This window comes from Gobius niger (assembly GCF_951799975.1).
Source record: "Gobius niger genome assembly, chromosome: 15".
Lineage (NCBI taxonomy): Eukaryota > Metazoa > Chordata > Actinopteri > Gobiiformes > Gobiidae > Gobius > Gobius niger.
The window spans coordinates 9,052,836-9,075,995 of NC_136866.1; the positions used below are offsets into that span (position 1 = coordinate 9,052,836).

At 39.5% G+C, this 23,160-nt stretch overlaps 1 protein-coding gene across 1 annotated transcript; it reads right to left on the bottom strand.

Moving 5' to 3' along the window:
* Window positions 1-20,556: 20,556 nt before the first annotated feature.
* Window positions 20,557-21,654, bottom strand: tmem18 (transmembrane protein 18). The gene is made up of 5 exons (XM_079572339.1): window positions 21,502-21,654; window positions 21,268-21,385; window positions 21,133-21,187; window positions 20,962-21,055; window positions 20,557-20,784 (listed from the first exon to the last, which is right to left on the bottom strand). Exons 1-5 carry the CDS (start codon window positions 21,595-21,597, stop codon window positions 20,686-20,688), a joined length of 462 nt encoding a protein of 153 aa, XP_079428465.1. The 5' UTR covers window positions 21,598-21,654; the 3' UTR covers window positions 20,557-20,685.
* Between the last annotated feature and the right edge of the window lie 1,506 nt (window positions 21,655-23,160).

Sequence of the window (23,160 nt, forward strand, 5' to 3'; positions counted from 1 at the left end):
AAATGTATTTATTTTTACAGTATACACAAAACTATTCAAGCTTAAGTGTAAAGATCTTGCTAATTATTTTTCAATTCAAATAGCTTTATTGTTAATTCATATTTTCATATCACATGTAAAACCAGTCCAAAAAAAATTCTCAAACCGATTTGTTCTAAAAAACAAGTTGACACTATATACAGAGCAATGTCAAATAAATAAGTCCATGATGGGGCAGCAGAGGGGGGTACAGCCTGGTGGATGAAGCTGTCCTTCAGACAGTCGGACCTTTCACTGAGACTCTGCGGTCTTCTCCCTGAGGCAGGACAAAAGAGACTGAGATGGATGCATAGTGTCTCCTTTTGAGGTAACTCTGTCCACTCTACAGCAGGAAAGTTGGTCGTATGGGCCCTGTCCAGATCATTGTTGAGCTAAAATCATCCTTACATTCCGCAAAAAGGAGCGTAGCTCAATATCCAAAGAGCGTACGATGGCCTTCGAGAAGAGACATGCGCTTTGGTGCATTATTACGATGCCATGTTTCCCTGTTGCCCACATATATACAGTATCTAATTAAGTCTGCAGAAGAGCAACTCACCTGTCACTATATCGTGTGTCCCTTTTCCAGCAGTTTAACAGTTCTCTCTGTTGTTGTTTGTCATCTTAGTCAAGCCTATTGTGGCCATAATAACCTGTTAATAACCTGGAAAAGTAAATAACTTTATTGCCAGTGTGGGAAAAAAACAAAAACAAAACCCTGAACTAGAAAATCATGGGTGAGCATTCTAATCTCTGGTGTTTCTGGAACGTTTTGTCCAAAGCTTTGCATAAAACCCCTTGGCCATCGCTGTATAACTAAAATATTGTAAAAATGTGTATGTTTTATTAACACATCATATGTCAACATTAGTAGGTCTGAGACTGCACCACGGCGGTTGGTGGTCCATGCTTGGCCCTGTTCATTCTCCCTCAGGCCTGAGCTATACTGTGCCACATGAAAAACCACAATTTCAAGCTGCTGTATACGTACATGAGTGTCAGTGGACATTAGGGCTCCTCTTGTGAAAACGCCTTTGCTATAAATCTACACAAATAGCTGCAATGGCACATGCCCCCAGTGGAGAGAAGCAGCAACATTGTGGTCTGGTACAGCGTCATCACATTACGTCCTGTCGAGATGTGATGGAGCATATCCTCAAGCATAACATTGTCTTTTCGTGTATAGTTTGCCAGTTGAAGATTATGACTAAATAATTCAGGATCCACATTAAGCGCATGGTAAAGTAACTGCTATTGATCAATCGATTGATAGAGAACATCATAAAACTATTAAGAAGTTCAGTATTAATCGGAAAAGTAAATGATTGTTTGTAAATGTTTCACCTACCCCTGATCAGTGACAATCAGGCCATTATTGCTTATACAGTTGGCTGGTTGCAAGAGAAAACACCAAACAATCTTCTTATTAAACCTGTGACTGGTTTCTTTGGCAAAAACACTTGGATGTTGAATATGAGTCCTTTGGTATGTTTCATAATAGAGATTTTAAAATATCATCGACTGGACTGGGTTCTGTATGAGATTGCAGAGGCTACCGGGACCCTTTGTTTGTTTTTTGCTTTGGTTCCTTCATGTTCATGTCAGTGTTTGATTTACGTGTGAATTATACACAGTCAGTGGTCTGTACGTCATCTCGATAAATTTGACAATAGGAATTTCCTTCAGTCAGCTCCACAGAGACATATTGTAAAGCTTTACTAATGAGGGATGATATAACACTTGTTAGCTTGTTCACTTTGATCTAATGTGAAAATAATTCTTTGTTATATTGTAATTATTAGTTGCAAGGTGATGCATGTCTGTATATTCCACATATGAAATAGTTTAAAGGATGGCAAATCGTTGCAGCTCGAGTTTACTTGAGCTGCAACGACCTGTGACTCTTGATGATTTTGGCTTTGGAATTTTCCCACACACACACAGAGAAAACCTCTGACATTTTGTCTTCATCAATAATAATCTTTCTTGACAGTGGCTTGAAGGCACAATAACTGGAGAACATCAGCATCAATACCAAAGGCATCTTTAGAAAAGATCACTCCAACAATTAATCATTTGTCCAAAGTACAAACAATCGAACAGAGGTCGTCTGACAAGGCAGCTCTCATATACAGTGATAATGAACCACATATGAAGTACAGTGGTCTGTAAACAGTGAGAACAAAAAACATACAAATACTGTAAGCACCAGCAAAAGGCGACATTGATAGCATAATTTCAATAACCAATAATATCAACATAGCGCTCAGGTTAACAGGTTAAGAAATATTAACATAGGGATTTTGGCTCGTTGGCTGTACTAGATTGGACAGCTCAAAGTGAAAGAGTGAGGAGCAGTGAGAGATATTCAGCAAACTGTCAGAGCTGTGACTCTAACCCACGACGTTGAGGTTGGAACAGTGTTTATACGGGAATATTTGTGTGTTTCAGGAGCTGAAACCACGCGACCACAGCTCTGAGGGATTTGGATTTCAGATTTTGTCATTCCACAACGTAATTTGCATTTCTCCTGTTTTACATGGAAACAACAGTATTTGTACACCTGTGGGAAAACTTGAATAGCCGCTCAATACCTGCGGTCCTGGCAAACAGTTACATTTGACCATTAAATCAGGACTTATAATTACATTTACTAGTATAAACAAAAACATTTCAGTTCTTTTCTTTTTTTTCAGTTCTAAATTTTATATTTTTGCAATTTTTTACAAATTATGTAATTTCTAAATGTAAATAATATCAAAATTGACACAAATGCTTGCACTATGCGACCAGTGCAGGCATTTGTGTTTTAGAAATATATAGTTTCATTCAGACCAAACACCTTGATGACATTGCAATGTTTTTTGGTTTGTTGCGATATGTTCATTACGTCAATGTATCTTGTGAACAGTAATTTGGCAAACAGCTCTAATCATCTTGTTGATTTAGTTCAGCGCAGTGTCTTCATCCTGTTCATCTGCGCAGCCTTCAGGCCTTCATCAGGCCTTCATCAGGCCTTCATCAGATATATGTTGTTGTTTCTGACCACGTGTTGAACTTGAAAAGCCCACTTCTTGCCAAACGCCCAGCCTCAGGAGAATGATGGATAGTACGTGGCCCTCACAGCCCTTCCCTGCAGGGCGCCCAACAGTTCACACTCTTGACATGGGACCTCAAAACACTCAATGGACTGGGGCAAGATTGGAGCGGGCGGGAGAGAGAAAAATAAAATTGCGTCAGTGCTCTATTTGTAAATGTTTCAGACAGAGAGAGCTTTGTAATTGGAATTTCCCTTGAGCAAATAAATGTTACCGCTTATTGGATTATGTTAAGAAAGGGTTCTGCCTTTATTAACTGATGCGCTGCAATAAAATATAAATGTGGTGTATGCAGTAGCTATTCGGCCGCTATTACATATCGTATTAAACTAGAACGCTTTAGCAGACTGCTTCTCATAAATGCATGGATACTGTACATGCGAGAATTTCACCCGAACCGTGCTTCTCATTTCTCTGAGGAAACAGCACTCAGGCCAATCATTGTTTCTGGGGAAGGACGTTACATCAACAGCCATTATCTTTTGTTGCAAATGTTACATGGACTGGTTCTCCCAACAGTAGTGGACAAAATGAATAGGAACTTGAATACTTTTTATGTTTGTAGTTTCTAATTGGTTGGTACACAGTATACATACTGTATATACATATGGTTGGGGTTAGGATTGGGATTTGGGTTAGAACTGTGGTTATCCTATGCCTAAAATACTTTTTTCCCCATAAAACAAAAATCGCATCCAGGGAATAGAAGATTTTTTGACCTTTAATTTTACACTTCTATTTGTCTTCAGCACAATTGTACTGATTATTTTCTAATGAGAAATTAGTCTAACCTATGCACTTTAAAGTAAAAAGGGCCACATTACTGACCAGATCGGACTGACTTAATCCTCTGACAGTCTATAGCCGTAGCCATGTGACAAATGGATTGCTAACAGTTAAGATATTTGTGGCCTGGATTCAGAAGCTAAGTATGCACAGTTTCCCAATGCACAGGAAAGGGGATTTGGATTAATGTGTGAGTCCAGGTTCACAGTACGTCTAGAGCAAAAACAGTCACTGCCGTTAACGAAAGCACATACTTTCAGTTGAGATTTGTTCATTAAATTATAAACTTTATCGTAATATTCATAAAGGTTATTTAGTATGTAGAAGTAACCCCCTTATGTATTACTGTATATAACTTGCCTTAGAAAGACTTGCCTTAATTGCCATTAGAGCATTAATCCGCACTAGAGCAGCTATGGCAAATATACAATGTAATAGTCTCTTAATTCTCATATAAGTCTCTTAATTTATTCAAGAAACTTTTTTGTATTGTTCATCTTCCTATGTTCTTGCACTATATGCGCAAAGACAGACAACAACTACTTGCTGGCCCCACAACAGCCGGTTTCTTGCCTCTTAGCAAGAAGATCCAGGTCTGATTTTCTGGCTGGGTGAAGCCTCTCTGTGTGAATTCTTCATGTTCTCATTGTACACTGTACACTACCTCTGCAAACATGGACTCCCCTGAAAAAAACATTCTGAATCCTTGTGGGACTTTCCTGACTGAATAAAGGGAAATAAAACCTTTACGTGTATAAGTCTGTGCTATTTCAGATGACAGTTAACTTTATATTTATTACAGATCCATATTAGTTCACCTAAAGTTATATTTCCGCTGTGATGTGAAGGTGGGCACTGATATCCTTATTGTTTTGGGAACCCTTGTTCTTAGTCACAGGCCTGGGTTCATATTAGATCACACACAGCGCTGATGACGGAGCCAAGAGAAACCCAACCTCACACATGACACACAACATGCTGCCTCCGGTGATACACATTCACATTCACATTAGCACTCCATCCTTGTCCATATATGCAGACAAACTCTCTCTTTGAATGAATTATTTGACAGCACACTGCAATGGCCATTTGTAAGAGGACAAAAATGTAATGAGGGACTAAGAAATAACAACTGGGAGAAGAAAAATATTAAGGAAAACTGAAGATTAGGATCATTGATTTAGCTACACGATAGGAGCATTCCACAAGGAATGTACAAAGGTCAATATGTTCAATTTGCATGCATACACACATATGCTATCAAACATCCAAATGTTCAGGCTTACTTTTCATCTTTCTTTGTATATAAAGTAAGAGAAATGAAAGAGTCAAGTCATTGTTGTTGATAACACAGATTTTTGTGTCACATGTTACAAAAGTTTTTTTTTGTGCCAAACATGAGTTTAATTACATATTGTCACGGGGTATATAGAGCTTAGAGGCAAGAAAAAAACAAAACATCTTGATTTAACCCAAGATCTTGTCAGACTTCAGATTTAGAACAAACAAAAACTTCTTCTTTTTTACTCAATTACCTAAATTAAAGGCAAAATGGGTTGCTTGACATGGGACATTTTAAAGGTTTATTACCAACAGTTTTTGGCCAGTGGGCTTTTGGTCAATGGGCAGTGGGGCCTTAGACCCTAAACAAGTAAACAATCCAAAAGTACAAATAAACAACCCTATACTTGTGTATAGGCGACCAGGAGGCATCCGGAACAGATGCCCTAGCCACCTCAGCTGGTTCATGTTGATGTGAAGGAGCAGCGACTCTACTCCGAGCTCCTCCCGAGTAACTGAGCTCCTCACCCGATCTCGAAGGGTGCACCCAGCCACCCTGCGAAGGAAACTCATTTCGGCTGCTTGTATTCGCGATCTCATCCTTTCTGTCATTACCCAAATCTCATGGCCATAGGTGAGGGTGGGAACGTTGATTTCTCTGTAAATCGAGAGCTTTTCCACCGACTCAGCTCCCTCTTCACCACGACAGACCAATACAGCGACCGCATCACTGCTGACGCCGTACCGATCCGCCTATCAATCTCACGCTCCATCCGTCTCTCACTCGTCAACACGACCCCGAGAACTTCTCCATATGACGCAAGCACTCCCCACCGACCTGAGGAGGGGATGCCACCTTTTTCTCCGGTGGAGAACCATGGTCCTGATTTGATGAAGCCAACAGAACAACATCGTCTGCAAACAGCAGAGATGAGGTCCTCCACTGATTATTATCACTCATAACAATATTGAATAGAACATGTTTTTCTCATCTGGTTGCACAAATAGGTAATGTTTGTGAAATATACCTAAATATACCTTTCCTGTATTATTGCCCTTACTAGTAGTTAGCGCTCGTACTTCACAGCTAGAAGGTCCGGGGTTCGATTCCCGGATGGGGCCTTTTTGGGTTTGCATGCTGCGTTACTCCGGTTTCCTCTCTCACTAAAACATGTACAGTGGGTTAGTTCTCCAGCATTGTGATTCTCGGAGCGCCGGCCTGCGTGGGGGAGAACAGGAGCCCATATGTCTCTCGCCTGACATGCTACACTCATTGGCACATGCGCAGGATAAACAGTTGCCAAAGTGCACACCTCCCTGTTTAAAAGAAGATTGTCACGGTATCACGACTCCTTTGCATGCTTTTGTTTTTGTTTATTAACGAAAGTTAGATCCATATGGCTAATTTGCATACGCTCAGCCATAGAAACAAAAAGAATAGACCTTGCTGTGTGCAACACGGAAATTAATGGAAATGCACATATTGCCGTGTTCCAGTACTTGTTTATTTTTTATCATATAACTACAAACAGAGCTTTTGACATTCTCCTCAATATAGTTCATGTAGCCATTGTGTTTTCTCTCTGGACATTGCTGCCAGGGTTAAAGTGCATATGGCGGGTTTTAATGCTTGTAACATGTCGTATTTAGATGGATAACATCAGTTGCAAGTTCATCAGTTGCATGATTATCATTTTATTTCAGTGAAGCAGCAATTTTAATGAAAGAAAGAAAAGGTTTTTTTTATTTTGAATTTCCAAGCTGCTGACAGGAAGTGACATTGGAGAAGGTACGGTTCCATAGCAGCTTAAACGGCAACAGTTTAAAATGGTTGTCCTTAATCTATGTCACTTCCTGTCAGTCTCCAATAAGGAAGTGAAACTAAACATAAGAACACAACTAAAGAAAGCTGGCTACAATCTCTAGCAAAATCTAAAATCTAATTAGGTAGCACTTAATTTTACACTACTTTGATACATTATACCTAACAAATTTTAGTACAATGTTATCTGCTTTGTAACAATCTGTAATGACTCGTGTCTATGCAGTACATACACAATGGAATAATGTGTACTTTGCAAGTACATAATCTAATTAGGACTTAAGGTTAGTGTTAGAGTATGGCTCTTTTGTCTTATTACATTATGTACCTGCAAAGTACTAATACACATTATTCCATTGTGTATCCAACCCTTAGGTACAAGTTACTACACATTGTTACAAAGCCCATTACATACAAAATTTGGTAAGTACAATGTATCAAGGGTGGTGTAAAATAAAGTGTTAACGTCTGAGTGCTGCAGAAGCAGAACTGAGTGGGGGGTCAAGAGACTTGGGCCCCTGGAGAAAAAGAAAAAAAAAGATGCATAAATGTACAGACTTGAATACAATTGTCAAATTAACAGCTCACTTGACTTGACTTGACTTCCAAAAAGGTTTTAATCATAGAATCTGTAGCCCAAAAAGTACGACTCATTCTGCTTTCTGATTGGATAATTGTCAAGAGCGAACCCGAAACAGAAAAATGTAAATATAATCAACTTTTACCTCACACACATCATGTTTTTTGTCATTGAGAATAAATCAGTTGTTGAGTGAAACCAATATTTAAAGGGGCTAGATGCAAGTTGGTCATTTTATACTCACTACTGCCACCTCAGGTCGTGTGCATAACTGCAGCTTCTATATTAAGCTTGTGTATGGCACATTGGACCCGAATTAACAACATTTTGAGTGACAGTTCAGGATTTTAGAGGCAGTTGTGGTGAATAGCTCTGGGCTCATTCTACACATTAGGGCACGGCTGGAACATGTAGGGGGAGGAAAATACTTTAACATTTTTATACCCTTTAACTTGAATCTTAAATGTTTGTTGAAGTCCCTCAATGTCCTCTATTTTGAGACTACAAAGCGCTATGTTCTGTGAAGAACAGTGCAGGGCGGGGGTGCTCCTCTCTGCAGCAGATTCATGAGCCACACGTCATCTCATAAATTGACACAGCCCTGACGGTCTCAGTGGTTTCACAGGACGGCGCAGTGGCGGAGGTGTTCCATTCACGGCGCTTCAAAAGGCTGCATCGATCACTTAAGACAAAGTAATTATCCGAGGGAGATAACCAAAAGAAACACAATGACATGGAGGAATTTTTGGGGTGGGAGAGTGACTATTTATTTTGGTTGCTGTGGAATTGATGCAAAATGCCTCTCCGTTTTAGATCAACATTAGGAGAACTTTACAACTAGATGTGTTCTTTATTGCTACAACAGATTATCTTAAGTGTACAAATTTCAATCTACCCTTTTATTGTTAATCTCATACAGGTTTAAACACTCATTCTAGGGACGGACATTGCAAATTAGCCTTGGCTATAAATGTTGTAGTGTGGTACATGTTTATTGTTCACACATGTCCCTATCAAATAAATTTAAAAAATGCACTTGAGGCTTATTTTTTGTTGTTGGTGAAAGCACTGAGAATGTCTTGCCAAAGTTCTGCAACAGGATTTCATTAATTGCTATAGGTTTCTGCAGTAATGACAACGATGTCTTATGGCTATTAAAGTATACAATGAGGACGCCCATGTTATCTTTACTAAAACAGCCTGAAGCAGTTGCATTATGGGAATATTTAGTCAATGTCTGCATTATTCACTGAAATGTTGCCGAAGAAAATAGAAAAAAAAAATATACTTAAAGCTTAGAGGTGGGTAAAGTAGCTAGAATACACAATGAAACAATATAAAATAATATTATTTACGTCATAGTACAGTGTGGTCATCAAAAGGATTACTCAAGTAACAATGCATTTGGTGAAATTACTGCTTACTGCTTGAGTACTGAACAACGTGAACGTGTTTGGAGGTAATCTTATAGCTTATAACTAATTTGAAGAAAAGATTTTGTTTCATATGTTGACTTAAAGTGCATTTGACACATTAGACAATTGTTTTGCTTAAACATAGTTAACACACTTATATTTAAGAGTTTGCCAAAGATTGTTCCCAGTTTTCTTTAGTTTAGCCATTTTTGTGATGTTTATAGTTCCACTTCCTTATTGGACACCGACAGGAAGTGGCATAGAGGAAGGTAAACAAACTGTTGCCGTGCCGATCAATGGGAAATGAGTCAGACTGCTGTGGAGCTTTACCTCTATCTATGTCACTTCCTGTCAACAGCTTAAAAATCCCAAATTCCCAAGATTTCTTCATAATAATCGCTGTTTCACTGAAATAATAATGATAATTATGCAACTGATGTTACCCTTCTAAACAAGTCATATTTTCAAAATCATTAAAACCTGTCATATGCACTTTAAAGCTTGAACTTTAAAACTTAAATAGAGTAACCAAAACTTTCATCCAAGTATTGATCATTCCTACTGTAATTCTATTGCTCCGGTAGATGAACAAAGTAATAGTTGATAGACGTTTTAGAAGTATCTGAACAAAAATACTTAAATCTCGCTCTGACAAGTGGAAAGAGCACATTTTTTGAAGAATAGTCCACTCAAATACTCAATTGTCTCTATTACAATACGTTTAGTACCAAGGAAGTCAGGTGGCTAGCTGACTTTTTCCATTCAATCAAGTTCAGACAGATACAGAGAAGAGACGAGCTGCTGGTCTGACAAGCTGTTGCCTAATGCTCTCTATTACAAAGCCAACAGTCACATATTTCAGAATCATAACAATAAACATGTAGAGCTCTCAAAGATCTACACGCACATCCCTCAGTCTGAGCGGAGAGTTACGAGGTGAGAGGAGACGTAAGGCAGGGGTCTAAACCAGTCCAGAGGCTTACAGAGTATGACACAATCAATTAGGTGGTTATGTTTTTGATGCTTTAGAAAGACAGTAACAGAGGATACTAAAATAGGTGTAAGAAAAACAGAACAGAACCTAGCAACAACCAGTTATTTCAGAAATGTGAGAAACCATAAATCATCAGCTCAGATTTAAACAAACAAACAAACAAAAAATCCTCCTATCAAATCTAATGATGTAGTCAACTTATATTTTACGAGGTGACAGTGGTGCTTTGGGATAAGTGTTTGCTTATCCCAACTGGAGATTGGTTGGGTCAAACATTGTCCATCGGGTGCTCGACGTTTCATGGGAGTTCGCCCAACTTGTCCAGATGCTTTGTGGATCTGGACCTTCAGCACGCTCTGCGGCGGTTTGCACCCGAGTGTGAAGCGGGCGGGATGAAAATAAGCACCTCCACATGGCCATGGTTCTCCACCAGTGAAGACCCTCTCCAGGTCTCAGGGTTGTGTTCACGAGTGAGGGGCAGAGGAAGCATGAGATCGGCATATGGATCAGAGCGGAATCAATAGTATTGGACTGTTGAAGATGGAGCTGAGTCAGATTCTGATGAAGATTTGGCAGATTTGGCAGATTTGGGTAATGACAAGATCGCGGAGACAAGCAGTCAAAATAAGTTTCCTTCACAGGGTGGGTGCGAGTTAGATTGCGGAGTTCAGGTACCTAGGAGGAGCTCGGAGTAGAGCCACTGCTCATTTTTGCGGGGAGAGGTGGCTCGGACATATATTTTGGGTCCCTCCTGGTCGCCTCCTTGGAGAGGTGTTCCAGGTGCGGCCCCGGGAAAGACCTATGGACATACTGGAGCTGGCTTGGTGTTGCCTCGGGATTCCCCGCTCAGACTGCTGCCTCCACAACCCGGCCCTGGATAAAGCAGGAATCATAAAATACAAAAATTAGGTGTATGAGTGGCTCTTGGTTAAGGGTTAAGTCAAAGTAAAAAAAGTATTAAAAATAATAAAAATAGTATTAATTTTATCCACCTTAATGGTCTTTTCTTTCCTTGCGTTTATCTTTGGATCACGTTACAGTGATTGCCTCTCATTGCGCGTGAGTCATGTGACATTATAGTTTGACATTCTCTAACTACTCCACAATGTTTTATTTCATTAACAATGGCATTCTCCTGTCCCTGTTATCTATTTAATCAGAACAAATGCTGTTACTGTTAGAATTATATTATCTTTTGACTTTGATTTCCTTTTTAAATTGATGACTAAGAATATCAGGCATATGCTGCGAGTGCCCCAGACAGTCCTGTGTGCGGACCATTTGTCACTGTGTGTGTGTGTGATGAATGGTTATCTTTGGACTTAGACGTTATCTCATCATTGAATAGTGGGTCTTATTTTTCTTATGGGAAAAAACAATGTTGTGGTATTTTCCGTTTGGCCTTTTGGGTCGCAACATCCCTCTCGTTTCTCTCTACGTGACTTTCTGAAGCAGTGAACACCCTGATCCTTGTCTAGAGGTTACATCTCTGTTTGGAGAGTTTTATAGTTGGAAATTACCCTGATTGTTAAAATATCTCGGCAAAGAGAGTCCCTTCACCTCCTCCCGGGCAGAAACCCCCAGCAAACATGGACTGGTGACGGAGAGTTTGTTCATAAAAAATTCAGTAGAGGAGATAAACCTGTGGCTATAAGGATTGAAAGGCTAAACAAAGATCTCCCTTTACCCAGACGTGTGGGTGCGCCATCGTCCGTCTCAGGGCTGTGATGGACTGGCAAAGTGGCAAAGTTTAGACCTGCTTGATTGCAAAGCATGGATGGCTCTCAAAGATAAACTAACAACAAAGCACTTAGAAAAGCTGAGAGATTAGTACAGAGTTTCAGCCGTGAAATAACAAAAACTGTAAAAATCAATTCTACTTTACGTGTGAGTCAACGTGCTACTGTTGTTTGACCTTTATACTTTAACATCACCTCTTTTAATGGAAGCCAATAAAAAATATGCTGGTTTTATTTGTGTGATGATCATGTTACTGCCTCTTGGCCGGGACATTCTCCTTCATTTTATAACTCCAGTGATTTTTATTGACCCCTGTAAAATTAAGTGTGTTAAAAAGCACACAAATTGCTATTTGCTCATCAAGTATTTATGGCAGGCAAAAAATGCTAAAAGAATTTGGTTACAACCTGATTTTCTGATGACAACAATGTGTGTCTACAAGGTGGCCAGGGGAAGCACACGCCACCACTGGAATTTGATGGGCCATTTTTACTTAAATCACTTTAACTTTTATCACCAAACCACAGCAAACGTGACGAAATAGTTATAAATGTGAGGAAACAGTTTGCCCCAGGGTGTACTACAATGGTGAATTTGAAGTGTTAAAACCTCAGTTGAAGCACAGGTGAATCGGTCTTTTTCAGACACCTGATGGCGGCCGCTGCCATATTGATGCCAAGTCATGTAAAACTGATCAGTTGCACGGTAACTGGTGATTGACAGCAGCACCAGGATGGCGTCGCCCAGACGGCCAAGCAGGATTTGTTAATTTATTGGTTTGTTTGTGACGCCATTGGGGGGTTTCAAAAGCTGAAAACTGCTTTTGTATCTACAAATAGACTCAAACAGACAAAAATGCAAACAGTGATTAGGAAGATTTATTGACATGTATATAAGTTTTGGCCCCGGCAGTAGACATCGATGTATGAAAGTCAGTGTGGATGAACAGCTTAGAGTTCCCCCCGGAGCCTGGACACTGGTGGTGGTATAGGAGACCCGTGTAGATGCAGCAGGGAGAAGCCGTGGATGGAAGAGGCAGAGGTGGGGCGGAGGTGGGGCGGAGGTGGGTCGCAGCGCAGCCGGGAAGCGAACGAACCATGATGGCTGGGGTTTAAAAGCGGGACCGAGGGCGATGATTGGCTGCTACGGAGGTGCGGCTCTTGCGCTGATGGCTGAGGTGGAGGTGCGGTCCTCCCGGAAGCGATCATTGTCTGGAGGTAGGTGATGCTGAAATTAGTCTACCAGGTTGAGTTAACGCCTAGGCTTCATATGTTATAATTTAGATTATTATGGCTCAGCTTGTAAAAAAACCCAAATGAAAAATCTCATAAAATGTAAGCCATAATAATGAAAATTATAACAAATAAAGTAATGAGTAATGTATTGAATCTGTATCATACATTCATTGCACATTTTAAGTTGAATAACAGAAATAAATGAACTTTTGAACGATCCTAATTTTTTAAAGTCTTTTGTATCCCCCCCAATGGCATCAGAAATACACCAAAAATAAATAAATCCTGCTTAAATAAATAAATCCTATCATGTGTGAAAACAAAAATGATAAATTATTAAATGAAAAAGCTTGACTTGGGCCAGTGACACAGTGCCAACCCTGGGCCACCCGAGTGACACTTCTGTTGTGATATTGGGCTATACAAAACCATTAAACTTGAAACTTGAAACAAAAGTCTGCCGACGCCCCTGCTGTAGCCTGGACGCTGCCCTCTGTTTCACCAGAGCCCCACTGACAGGCACTCGTCGGTCCCAGCGTGGGTCCTCCTCTGCACCGGAGGCAGCTATAGGGTGCTGGACATCAGTCGGATCTGTGTAAGAGTTGTGTATTTTTTTTTTCATGCGCTGTTGTCCTAAATCTGCAGGACTCAAGGTGGACACTCCCCAGGGTGCCCAGAAAAGCACGCAGGAACTGAGTCTGACGCTATACTCTTCCCAAGGACTTGCGAGTGAACCTGCTCCAAAATATTCAACATGATTTATTTAGGCTGGCTATACATGATAGCGAAGTTTATGCTAATGCGCCGTAGTATTCCCTTTCCCTTTTCAGTTTTTCTTTTGAATATTTATATATAACATACCATGAGACTCCCCCATCTCAGTGTTTAAATTACAAGCCTAAAGCAAACAATATAAACCCCAATTAGGCCAGTCCCATTGGCCACTTATCAACTACCCTTATCAGTAAAGGATTTGTGCTTTAATGAGTTGAATAAGCATTTCTTTGTAAACAAACCTCTTTCAATATGCTATTTTTTCCCCCAAAACCCCCTCAAACATTTCATTTGTGAGTTTGTGTTTCGGGGTCAAGACAATTTAGACACATTTGATCTGTAAATGAAACTCGGCCATAAAGACAAACAACACTTGTGTTTATTTGTTTCCTGGGAAGATAAGTTCCCAAAACACGCTGGTAAAACTTTGAAACGAGGTGATTATTAGCTGTTGCTATCTGGCGATCCATCTAGCGTGACACAGTTCAGACATGATATATTGTACATGTCCATTGCTCACTTATCTCCAAGAGGGTGAGAGGAGGTCTGGAACCCCCCGCCCATGAGTGCCATTTTCCAAACACAGGCACTGCCACTTTTGTTTTCCAAGAAGAACTGACACCATCTGTTGCACAAAACAGGCCAATCATAAAAACTAATTGAAATGTGTTAAACATAAAAAAAAAAAGGGATGGAGTTTGAGCTATGTTTCGAAGTTTCCCGCAAGAAACTCCTAAGCAGTGAGAGTTCATTAATGCAGAATAGGGACTTGCTTTTGTCTATATGTGCCTGCTGGGGTGTGAGAAGTCTTGCAGATCCTTGACGTGACAAATTTGCATTCACGGCATGTCATACTGATGAGGACGGTGAGTCAGAACTTCACAAGAACAAAAAGAAATAGATCCATGTTTAAGGGCACATTTGACCCTCAGCTTCCATCCGTTTGTATCTCCCACTGTCCAGATGTGATCCGTTACAGCATAATCAGCCTCCCCAAACAACCTCTTTTAATCTTTCACAATTTCCACTTTTGTGAGAGTGTGTTCTTTGGCCCGTGCTGCAGATAAAAGCGGTTTAATGTTATTTGAACAATAGAAGATTTTGGATTGCGGCCACACAGCGCTCTCGGAGACACACCAAGTCTGGGAGCTTGTTTGCTTTTGCGCCAATAAACCTAATTATAATCCAATTGACTTGGTGATGAAAGAAATAACATTTTCACGCAAAAATGTCGAGCGAATAAATAATTTAACCAGAGATGGCTAACACTGTTGTTACCAAACAGAAAGTGTTTATTTACATGCCAAAATTGTCTTTCTTTCCCTTTCCTTTTTGGACTTTCCCTTTCAAAGCTGCCACAGAAAATCACCTGCCACAGTGGGATATGATCTGGTCTTGCCCTTCCACTTATCAGGATTTTGTAAATAAGTTCTCAAAGCTATTGCAAGAATCACGTTCACAGATAAGGATTTTTGTTTGTGTGCTAGCAGATGTGAGGATGTGTGAGTCAAATATTCAGCAAATCGGTTGTACTTTTTATCCACAGAGACCTTGTAACATCATCTTTTATCGTTTAGCTGCTATAGAACTTTTTCACAGATGTCCCACCGACTGTGATGCGGTAATTGAGTAGATATGAATTACTTCAAGAATAAATATATCAATAAAAGAATTAAATGTTCTGAACTTTCAACAGTCTTTCAAGATAATGGGAATGGTGCACCGTGAGATTGACATTATACGGGTTGTTAAAGGTGTCAAAGCAAAGTGGTCAGTGTAAGCAGTAGGTCACACTGCTCTAATGAGAGTCCTCACATGAAGCAGAGGGCACGAGTGACATTTCACATTACAGCACATGTCAGGGGCCAATATTGAAACAATACAGTCGACCTGCAGCACATCGTCTCTCTCCATGATCACTAATGAATCCCTGTGGGGACATAAAAGCTGCTCATTAACGTAGATGAACAAAATCCACTCTATATTTAGAAGAAAAAAAAATCCTAATCACACATATTTATTCTTAAAGAGGGATGGACATTTTCTTTTAAGACCCAAAAGAGAATCAAAAGCCTCAGAGTGACAAGGCTCTACCAGGGCTCACATTACTGCTATGATTCATGCCTTTCAGATGGAAGCTCCAAATTGGCATAAGTGACGATGGAGACAGTGTCTCTTGGGTGCGTTGTCCAGACAGGCAGATATGTGAGAGAATGGACATTAACAAGCTTATTTCATTCAGCAGCACCTCCATGCACCCACCATATTTTGAGTGCATCTTAATTCTTCTACTTTTTGGTTTAGCGAAAGTTCTGCCGTTTCCCCCGATGATAAACAACTCTTAATGACCTTAGATATTTTTTGCATGTTTACTCAAGTGTGTGCTTGTATCCACCCCAGTAGATTTATGACATTGCTTTGGGAGTCTTGGCAGCACAACCGTTTCAACAAACCAGCGATCTGCATGCGTGATTAACAGGAGGTGAACGAGGCCCTTTTGCTTGATAACCCTTAAATTCAAACTTTAACAACTTACATTTTTCAGATAACACGGGCTGGACTCAATCATGTTTCAATCGTTGTTTCACCGGGATTTCGACATTTCATTTGTGATGAACTCCCTCTTCTTCTCTCAGGTCGACTTGACTCTCCATCAGCACCACTTCAACACTTCAACTTTTTTCTTCTTGGCTCTGCCATGTTCTTCCTTCCCTCTTGTCAATTTTGGCAAAAGATTGACATGCTTTGGAGTTTCTCATCAAGATGTGAGTTCACTTCACTACCAAATAATAATATTTTGCCAAATTATGTTGGTACAATAAACAACTTGGTGAAGACAGGAAAAGAAAAAATAGAGAAATATGACAAATGACTCCAAAGGCAATATCCCATATCAGTGTGTTGATTGTATTTACAGGGCAACCCTGTTATGCCATCATTCCCCAAAGTAACCAGAGACAAAAGTCAATACAATGACGCTACATTATGCAAAAGTGGGATGGCAAGGTCAGCTTTGTATTAGACAGCCACACTGCATGATCTCACATATACAGACGATAACTGAAAACATTATCTGTATATAAGTCTTGCTTTCATAAACAAATAAAATTGTTGTGGCCAACAATATGTCATTCATAATGTTCTATTTATTGATCCAATATGAAAATTATTCAAGTAAAGGTTATTTTGTTCCAAAATGACTTTTAAGGAACAGGCCACCATTTTTGCATATTGAGATATGTTCTTACTGAGCTTAGACGAGTTGATGCGTACCTGTCTGGTCTTTGAGCATGCCGTGGAAGAGCGTGGTCGCTTCCAACTTCATCCCCGTTTGAAGCCATAGGAATATGCTGGGAGAGGCCAAATGCTAACAACATCTTTGGTCTTTGACAGGTACACATCAACTCATCTAAGCTCAGGCAAGAACATATCTCAGTATCGAAAAATGGTGGCCTGTTCTTTTAACCACTGAAGTGGAGATTCTACAAATGTTGTCATGTTTGTTTCTGTTTTCAGACGTATAGGCTACGGTGCACTGCACAGGCCTCTCACTTGTGTGTTACCAGTCTTACATCTGACCACAAGGACGAAAAGATGCTTCTTACTCTTGTGGTCAGATAGAAGCGAAACGTTCTCCACTCGGTCAACTTAACTCATATATTTGAAAATGCCTATTATGATGGAACATTCCCAGTTGCATGAAAGTCTACAGAAGCAGGTACCTAAACCAAAACCATGGAGTTTGGTATTAAGAACAAGTATAGGCCTATGTAGAAATGTTGGCACCGGATTATTTTTGTTACCTGTCATTCAAAAGATGTAGAAAGGAATTTAGTCCAAGGCAGATAAATCATGAATATATTTGATAAGGGCTTTGATTTTTCTGATTTTACAAATATAGCAGAAATCATGACTGAGTTGTTAAACCTGCAGGAATAGACTTGAATGATGATTCCTGGCCATCCCTTACTTTACCCATTACCTGTATGCTGAATATAACATCTATCCCATCTATATATTATAATAGTGTGCTGCGTGTGACTCATTCATTGCCAGTGACTCATCTGTCAGCTACTCCTGACCCCTCTCACCCCACGTCGCCCTCCTCTTCCTCCTCTTACACCTCATTGCATTACAGAGTCCAGTCATAGCCACTGACTCAAGATGCTACTGCTGTTATCAGACACCAGCGCAAGGTCAAGAGATGTTGCTTCCCAAACTAAATATTATGCCGATAGGATAGCTATAAAAGTGGAGATGATAACAGCAATCAGACGGGTTATCTCGTAGATTATTCATGGGGATTTTATACGATTTTGGGAATAAACTGAGAAGGAAATCTATTTGCATTCGTGGACTGTTGTCGGTACTAGAAAAGCACATCTGAAGCTTCTGAAAGATTTTGGATCTCATTAAATATTTATTATGGAGCAGTCTGATACATATTAAAAACATAAAGTGGTGGTTAGTGACATAAGTATGGCCCCAAAATAGCCTACAGTTCTTGCTCTCAACATTCATAAAACTTTGGATCTATGTTAAATTCCAGTCATTGCCTGTGCTGCATAAAGTTACAGCCTCTATAGAAGTATGAAAATCATTTTTGAACATTTTCAGTATCCGATTTCCACATAATAACATAGTTGGGAAAAAATGCACACATGATCTGAAATTGTCCCAATACAGTACAGGCATTTTTTTTTTTTTCTCTCTAAGTGATTTTACCAACCACAGATGTTTTGGACCTGAGATAAGAGCCAATGTAAACTGTGTAGAGAGTGAGAGTGAACTCGGTCATAGAAAAGCAAATAGACTGCCATATTGAAGATCCCCACTTCCTCCTAGCTGCTGCTGCTGCTGCTGCAGATGTAAACTCCAAGTAGGTCCAGTGACAACCTACACAACATCTGCTTGTTCTCATTCTTTCAAAAGCACATCAAAACACATTTCAGATTGGGCTCATACCGACATGCAACGCCCCAATCACAAACAGCTGCACTACGATATTAGGTTTATTTACATTTGAAGGAATGCTGCATACATAAAAAATTAGCTTGACTCATATTGTTTAGGTTTTTGGAAACAAGAGGCAAAGGTGAAGGTTGTTATTTGTGCAATTTTGGGTGAAATATACATGTTCAGGATGCTGCTAGAAGGATATGTTTAGTACATTTATACTCTCACACAAAACATTAAAAAACAAACAAATAGAAATTTCCCTTGATGAAGACTATAAAGAATAATACTCAGATCATTATAATAGTTTGTGACTTTTCGGACTTGGCCAGTGATGGAGAATCTTTTGAAGCTGTGTTCGGGTATTTGAAGTAATCCCTAAAAAGCGTGATAGTTTCTTGGCCAGTGTCTCTTGTATGTTCCACTTAAATTCATTAATCTTCCTCAAAGTGTTGGAAATCTTCTATGGATTACAACAGGTCAAAGTGGGTGCATTGTGAGAAAAACCTTTGGTGCATTTGGTGCATCGACTGTGCGTAACAATAAAAACGTTGTCCCATCGGCCTCTGTTAGTTTCCACGTGTGATAAATGCTGTTCAAGCTTCTTTGAAGTCACTGCTCTGCGCACGTACACGCTTCCCATCTGCTTCTGGTCCTCTGTAAAACAATATCGTCATCTTCTCAGACCTCTATCAGGTGTTCCTCTGACAAGCCAAAGTATTTCCACAATTTAGACCGCAGCTGTTTTGTCCCAACTTATTCCAAATGAAGAAATCATGATTTAAAAGCGTGATCTTAAGAATTTAGCAGATCTCCTAATTTAGATACATTCAAATTTAAATTCAAGTCAAGTTGTTTAAATAGGCTACTGAAGCATCTTATGTGTGTCTATTCCATATCACAGTACACTGCACATAGTTTACCTTTCTCATCTCGGAGTATAGTAGATATGTAAAAGGTTGCAATACAATGTAAATGGTCTGATTATGATCAGAACCACCGAGTCTATTGTGCCATCTAGTGGAACTAATAAGAAACACCCTATATTTGATAGAAGTTTGAAATTGAAAGATCACAAACAGAGCTCAATGCTTGAAATAATGGGCATATCATCTAATTATATGTTTACCAAATTGGCGTGTCATTTTAATTTCATATTTTACCTATTTTGGAATGTATGAAATTTTGTGGTGTAACTACTAGATATCACAAAATAACTTAACATGTGATTCGGGGTGCTTGAGGCATAATGTAATTTCCCCTTTCAGGCTGTGCACTGCGTGTACCGCAAAGATAGAGGAACGTGTAACACGCATGACAGACAGTGTCGGATCAATGTTCTGGATATTTTCCCACTGGGGGATAAATCTGACAAACTACCGGCCCCATAAGCTTCATAGTGACACACAGTGAGGTCTGAGGGAGTTAAGTGATCGACCAGCTTAAGCTGCTACAGACATTGGTACCTTCTGCAGACTGCCTTGTCCCCCTTAAGCCCTCCCAGCAGGTCTTAGGACTTGTAGGACCTCCGGGCTGTCTAACTGACTGGAAGTGGTCAGACACGTGTGCGAATTTGGGAATGTGAACTATTGCATTTTGTAATTAAACTTTGGCTGGCTCTGGCTGTTTCTAATGGGTTTATTTTCAACAAGAGCACAGTGTCAAACTCATGATCAGACCCACATTTTCATCATTCACTGCTTCCCTTTTACTGTTTGATCTTTTAGGGCTCCATGAGAAAGCCCTTTGGGGAAAAAGTGAAGATCATTAGACTTTATTTTTCAAGATGAGCACTCTAAAAACAGAATTGCAGGCTATAAATAAATTTGCCAAACACAAACAGGACCTTAATGTTTCCGGAATCCTTACTTGAGGCACTCTTATCAGTCTTTTTAAAATCACTGAAAAACACGTGCGCCGTTCCAACATTTGGGATTAGGATTTAGGATTCCTCTTGTTCCAAATCCATTTTAGGAAATAGTTTAGTCAGTCGGTCTTCTGACGATTCTCTTTGCGCATCTTCCTTTTTAGCTGCAGTGCTTTCAGCTCAGTCATTGTGGAAAATGTCCTACACACCCACACCATCTACGAAAACACAAGCAGAGGTCAAACACGTTATAATTTAGGCAACTCAATGTGTCTTACAACAACACCACAGATATATAGCATACAATATTTTAATAAAATGCAGTGAAAAAAAGACATATACAAATATAATAATATGCTGTCTGTACATATATTTCAATTATCAATTCTACTTACAACAATAATAACTGTGTTCATCAAAAGAGGAATGGAGAATACCAAGGAAATGAACATGCCCTTGGAATCGAAGTACTGGAAATTAGAAAAAGACCTGCAACAAGAAAATAATTAGTTTTTGAAGATGTTTTTATTTTTTATTCCCCAAGATGGGCTTAACTTGGACCTTACTTCCAGTTCATTGCAGCAAACTCGTTCAAATACTCAGCACTGTACACTAAGCTCACTAAAAATATACAAAGTAAATGTAAGTTACAATGTAATGAAAAATTAAAAAGAAAGAAGTGGTAGTTTATGAACACTTACCCATAAGCAAGAAGTGACAAATCTGAGCTTTGTAGTATCTGCAGGTCACCAGAGTCACACACAAACACACGACATGAAAACATATAAGCCCGATGAGCCAAGACTCCGACCACTGCACCTGATAACGAAGCCAACAACATGCTCATCTATTGTACAATGAGCATAAATTATAAAAAAGACTGTCGGTCGCATTTGTACATTTTCTCACAGCGACACCAAATTCAATGTACTTACAGACATAAGAAACGTCCATATTGATGTAATTCTTAGATTGCTAAAGCCATCAACTGGAATTGAGCTAATATTTTGCGCTTTTTGAGCAGCCATCATACAAAAGCAAATATAAAATTTTAGCTTGGCTGTGATGCTAAACTGTAAACAAGACGAATGCGGAAGAACCTGCGCGTCGCCCAAAAAATACGTCACTAAAAGCGCCGCCCATTTTCTGCGTCAGAGGATTAAATTACTCATTGGATCGAAACAGTCCAGTTTATTAGTCATTATCAGCCAAAGTTTTCAAATGTACAGCGTACAAACATGTTTTGAAACATTATGACAATTTCTTTATTTCTTTATGATACTGATCCAGGCGGTCATACATTGTCTTTTCTGTCATAAATCCCTGTTTCTATGTTGAAGTCTGAAACCAAGTCTGTCAAATATACACATTTATTTTCATCTTTTTTATGTCACCAGTTACTTTTTGCAGTGCACGTATCCGTAATTAAAGCCTTCAATGGACTCAATAGAAATGTTTCAGGACATTTGTGTGTTTTAATAATAATAGCATTTTTCCTTGTTTCCCAGACAGAGCAGTTGTAGACTCTTCATGGCTTTGGTCTTTGATGAAAATCAGGGGTAAAAGTAGTAGCCACAGACATGGGAGTGCAATATCCCAGAGCAAAATTGTACAAACCAAGCACCAGACACTTCCAGGTGCACTTCAGGGTTTTCCGCACATTCTGGAAAACAAGGGTTTGGCCATTTGTTTATTTTGATCAGTAGTCAATAATTATCTTCTCAAGACAACCTCACCAATTGTAAATTATTAGTACATAACAGATGTTGCATGACTAACATGTAAAAATGTATAATTTCAGCTCAAGCAGCTGCTGTGCTGGTCTCTAAATGATCCCGTTGTAAGGATGTGACAGAGAAAATGATACAATAATAAAACATCTGGCTCCAAATGGTCTAACTTTATATTAAACTTTGTTACTAAGTGTAGCATTTTAATCCACAAATACTTTGTGAAAGACAGGGACTTCTTCAAGGTAATAATTTTGAATAATTTCGTGGTAAGTTGTATCCATGTAGTACCAGAAGCTAACTTGTATTTGGCAGCACCTACATGCTGTTAACACAGAACTCACCTTTCTGACTTTTTTGTACTTTTCCTTCTTTCTTTTCTTCTTCTCAAGCTCATCATCATGCCCCATCAAAGGTTTGTACTTCTCAGGCAAAAGCGCAAAATGCATCTTCCTGTGGCCTTTGGAATCGGGAGTTGCATTTTCCGATATTGGCTGGCTGCCAGTGGAGGAGGAATCATCCATACTTTCAAAGTTCACATGCCGTTCATACTTAGCCCCAGAAATATTCTCGTATACTGCACTTCTTTCAAACATCCGTGAGGCAAGAGAATAGGTCTTCATGTTGCAATATCTAATGGTAAAAGAGATGTATTGCAACAGAGGTCAGGAAGGCTGTCAACAACTGTTTTGTGCTTGAATGGAAGTGCATTCAAGTGGACTGCGTTGTGAGGATTTGGAACAGAGTCTTTAAAGGTACAAATCCTTCCTTCTCACAAGACCACCATTAATGGGTTTTTGGCCTTTAATCTCAGGTCCTTTTAAAAGTCAAAGCAATTCAAAATGACTGTACTCCACTGAGCTA

Coding starts and splice junctions, on each gene's coding strand:
- tmem18 (XM_079572339.1), bottom strand. CDS start 21,597: ATGATGGCTGCTCAAAAAGCGCAAAATATTAGCTCAATTCCAGTTGAT. Junction 21,386..21,501: donor TATGGACGTTTCTTATGTCT/GTAAGTACATTG, acceptor CTTCGTTATCAG/GTGCAGTGGTCGGAGTCTTG. Junction 21,188..21,267: donor TTGTCACTTCTTGCTTATGG/GTAAGTGTTCAT, acceptor GTATATTTTTAG/TGAGCTTAGTGTACAGTGCT.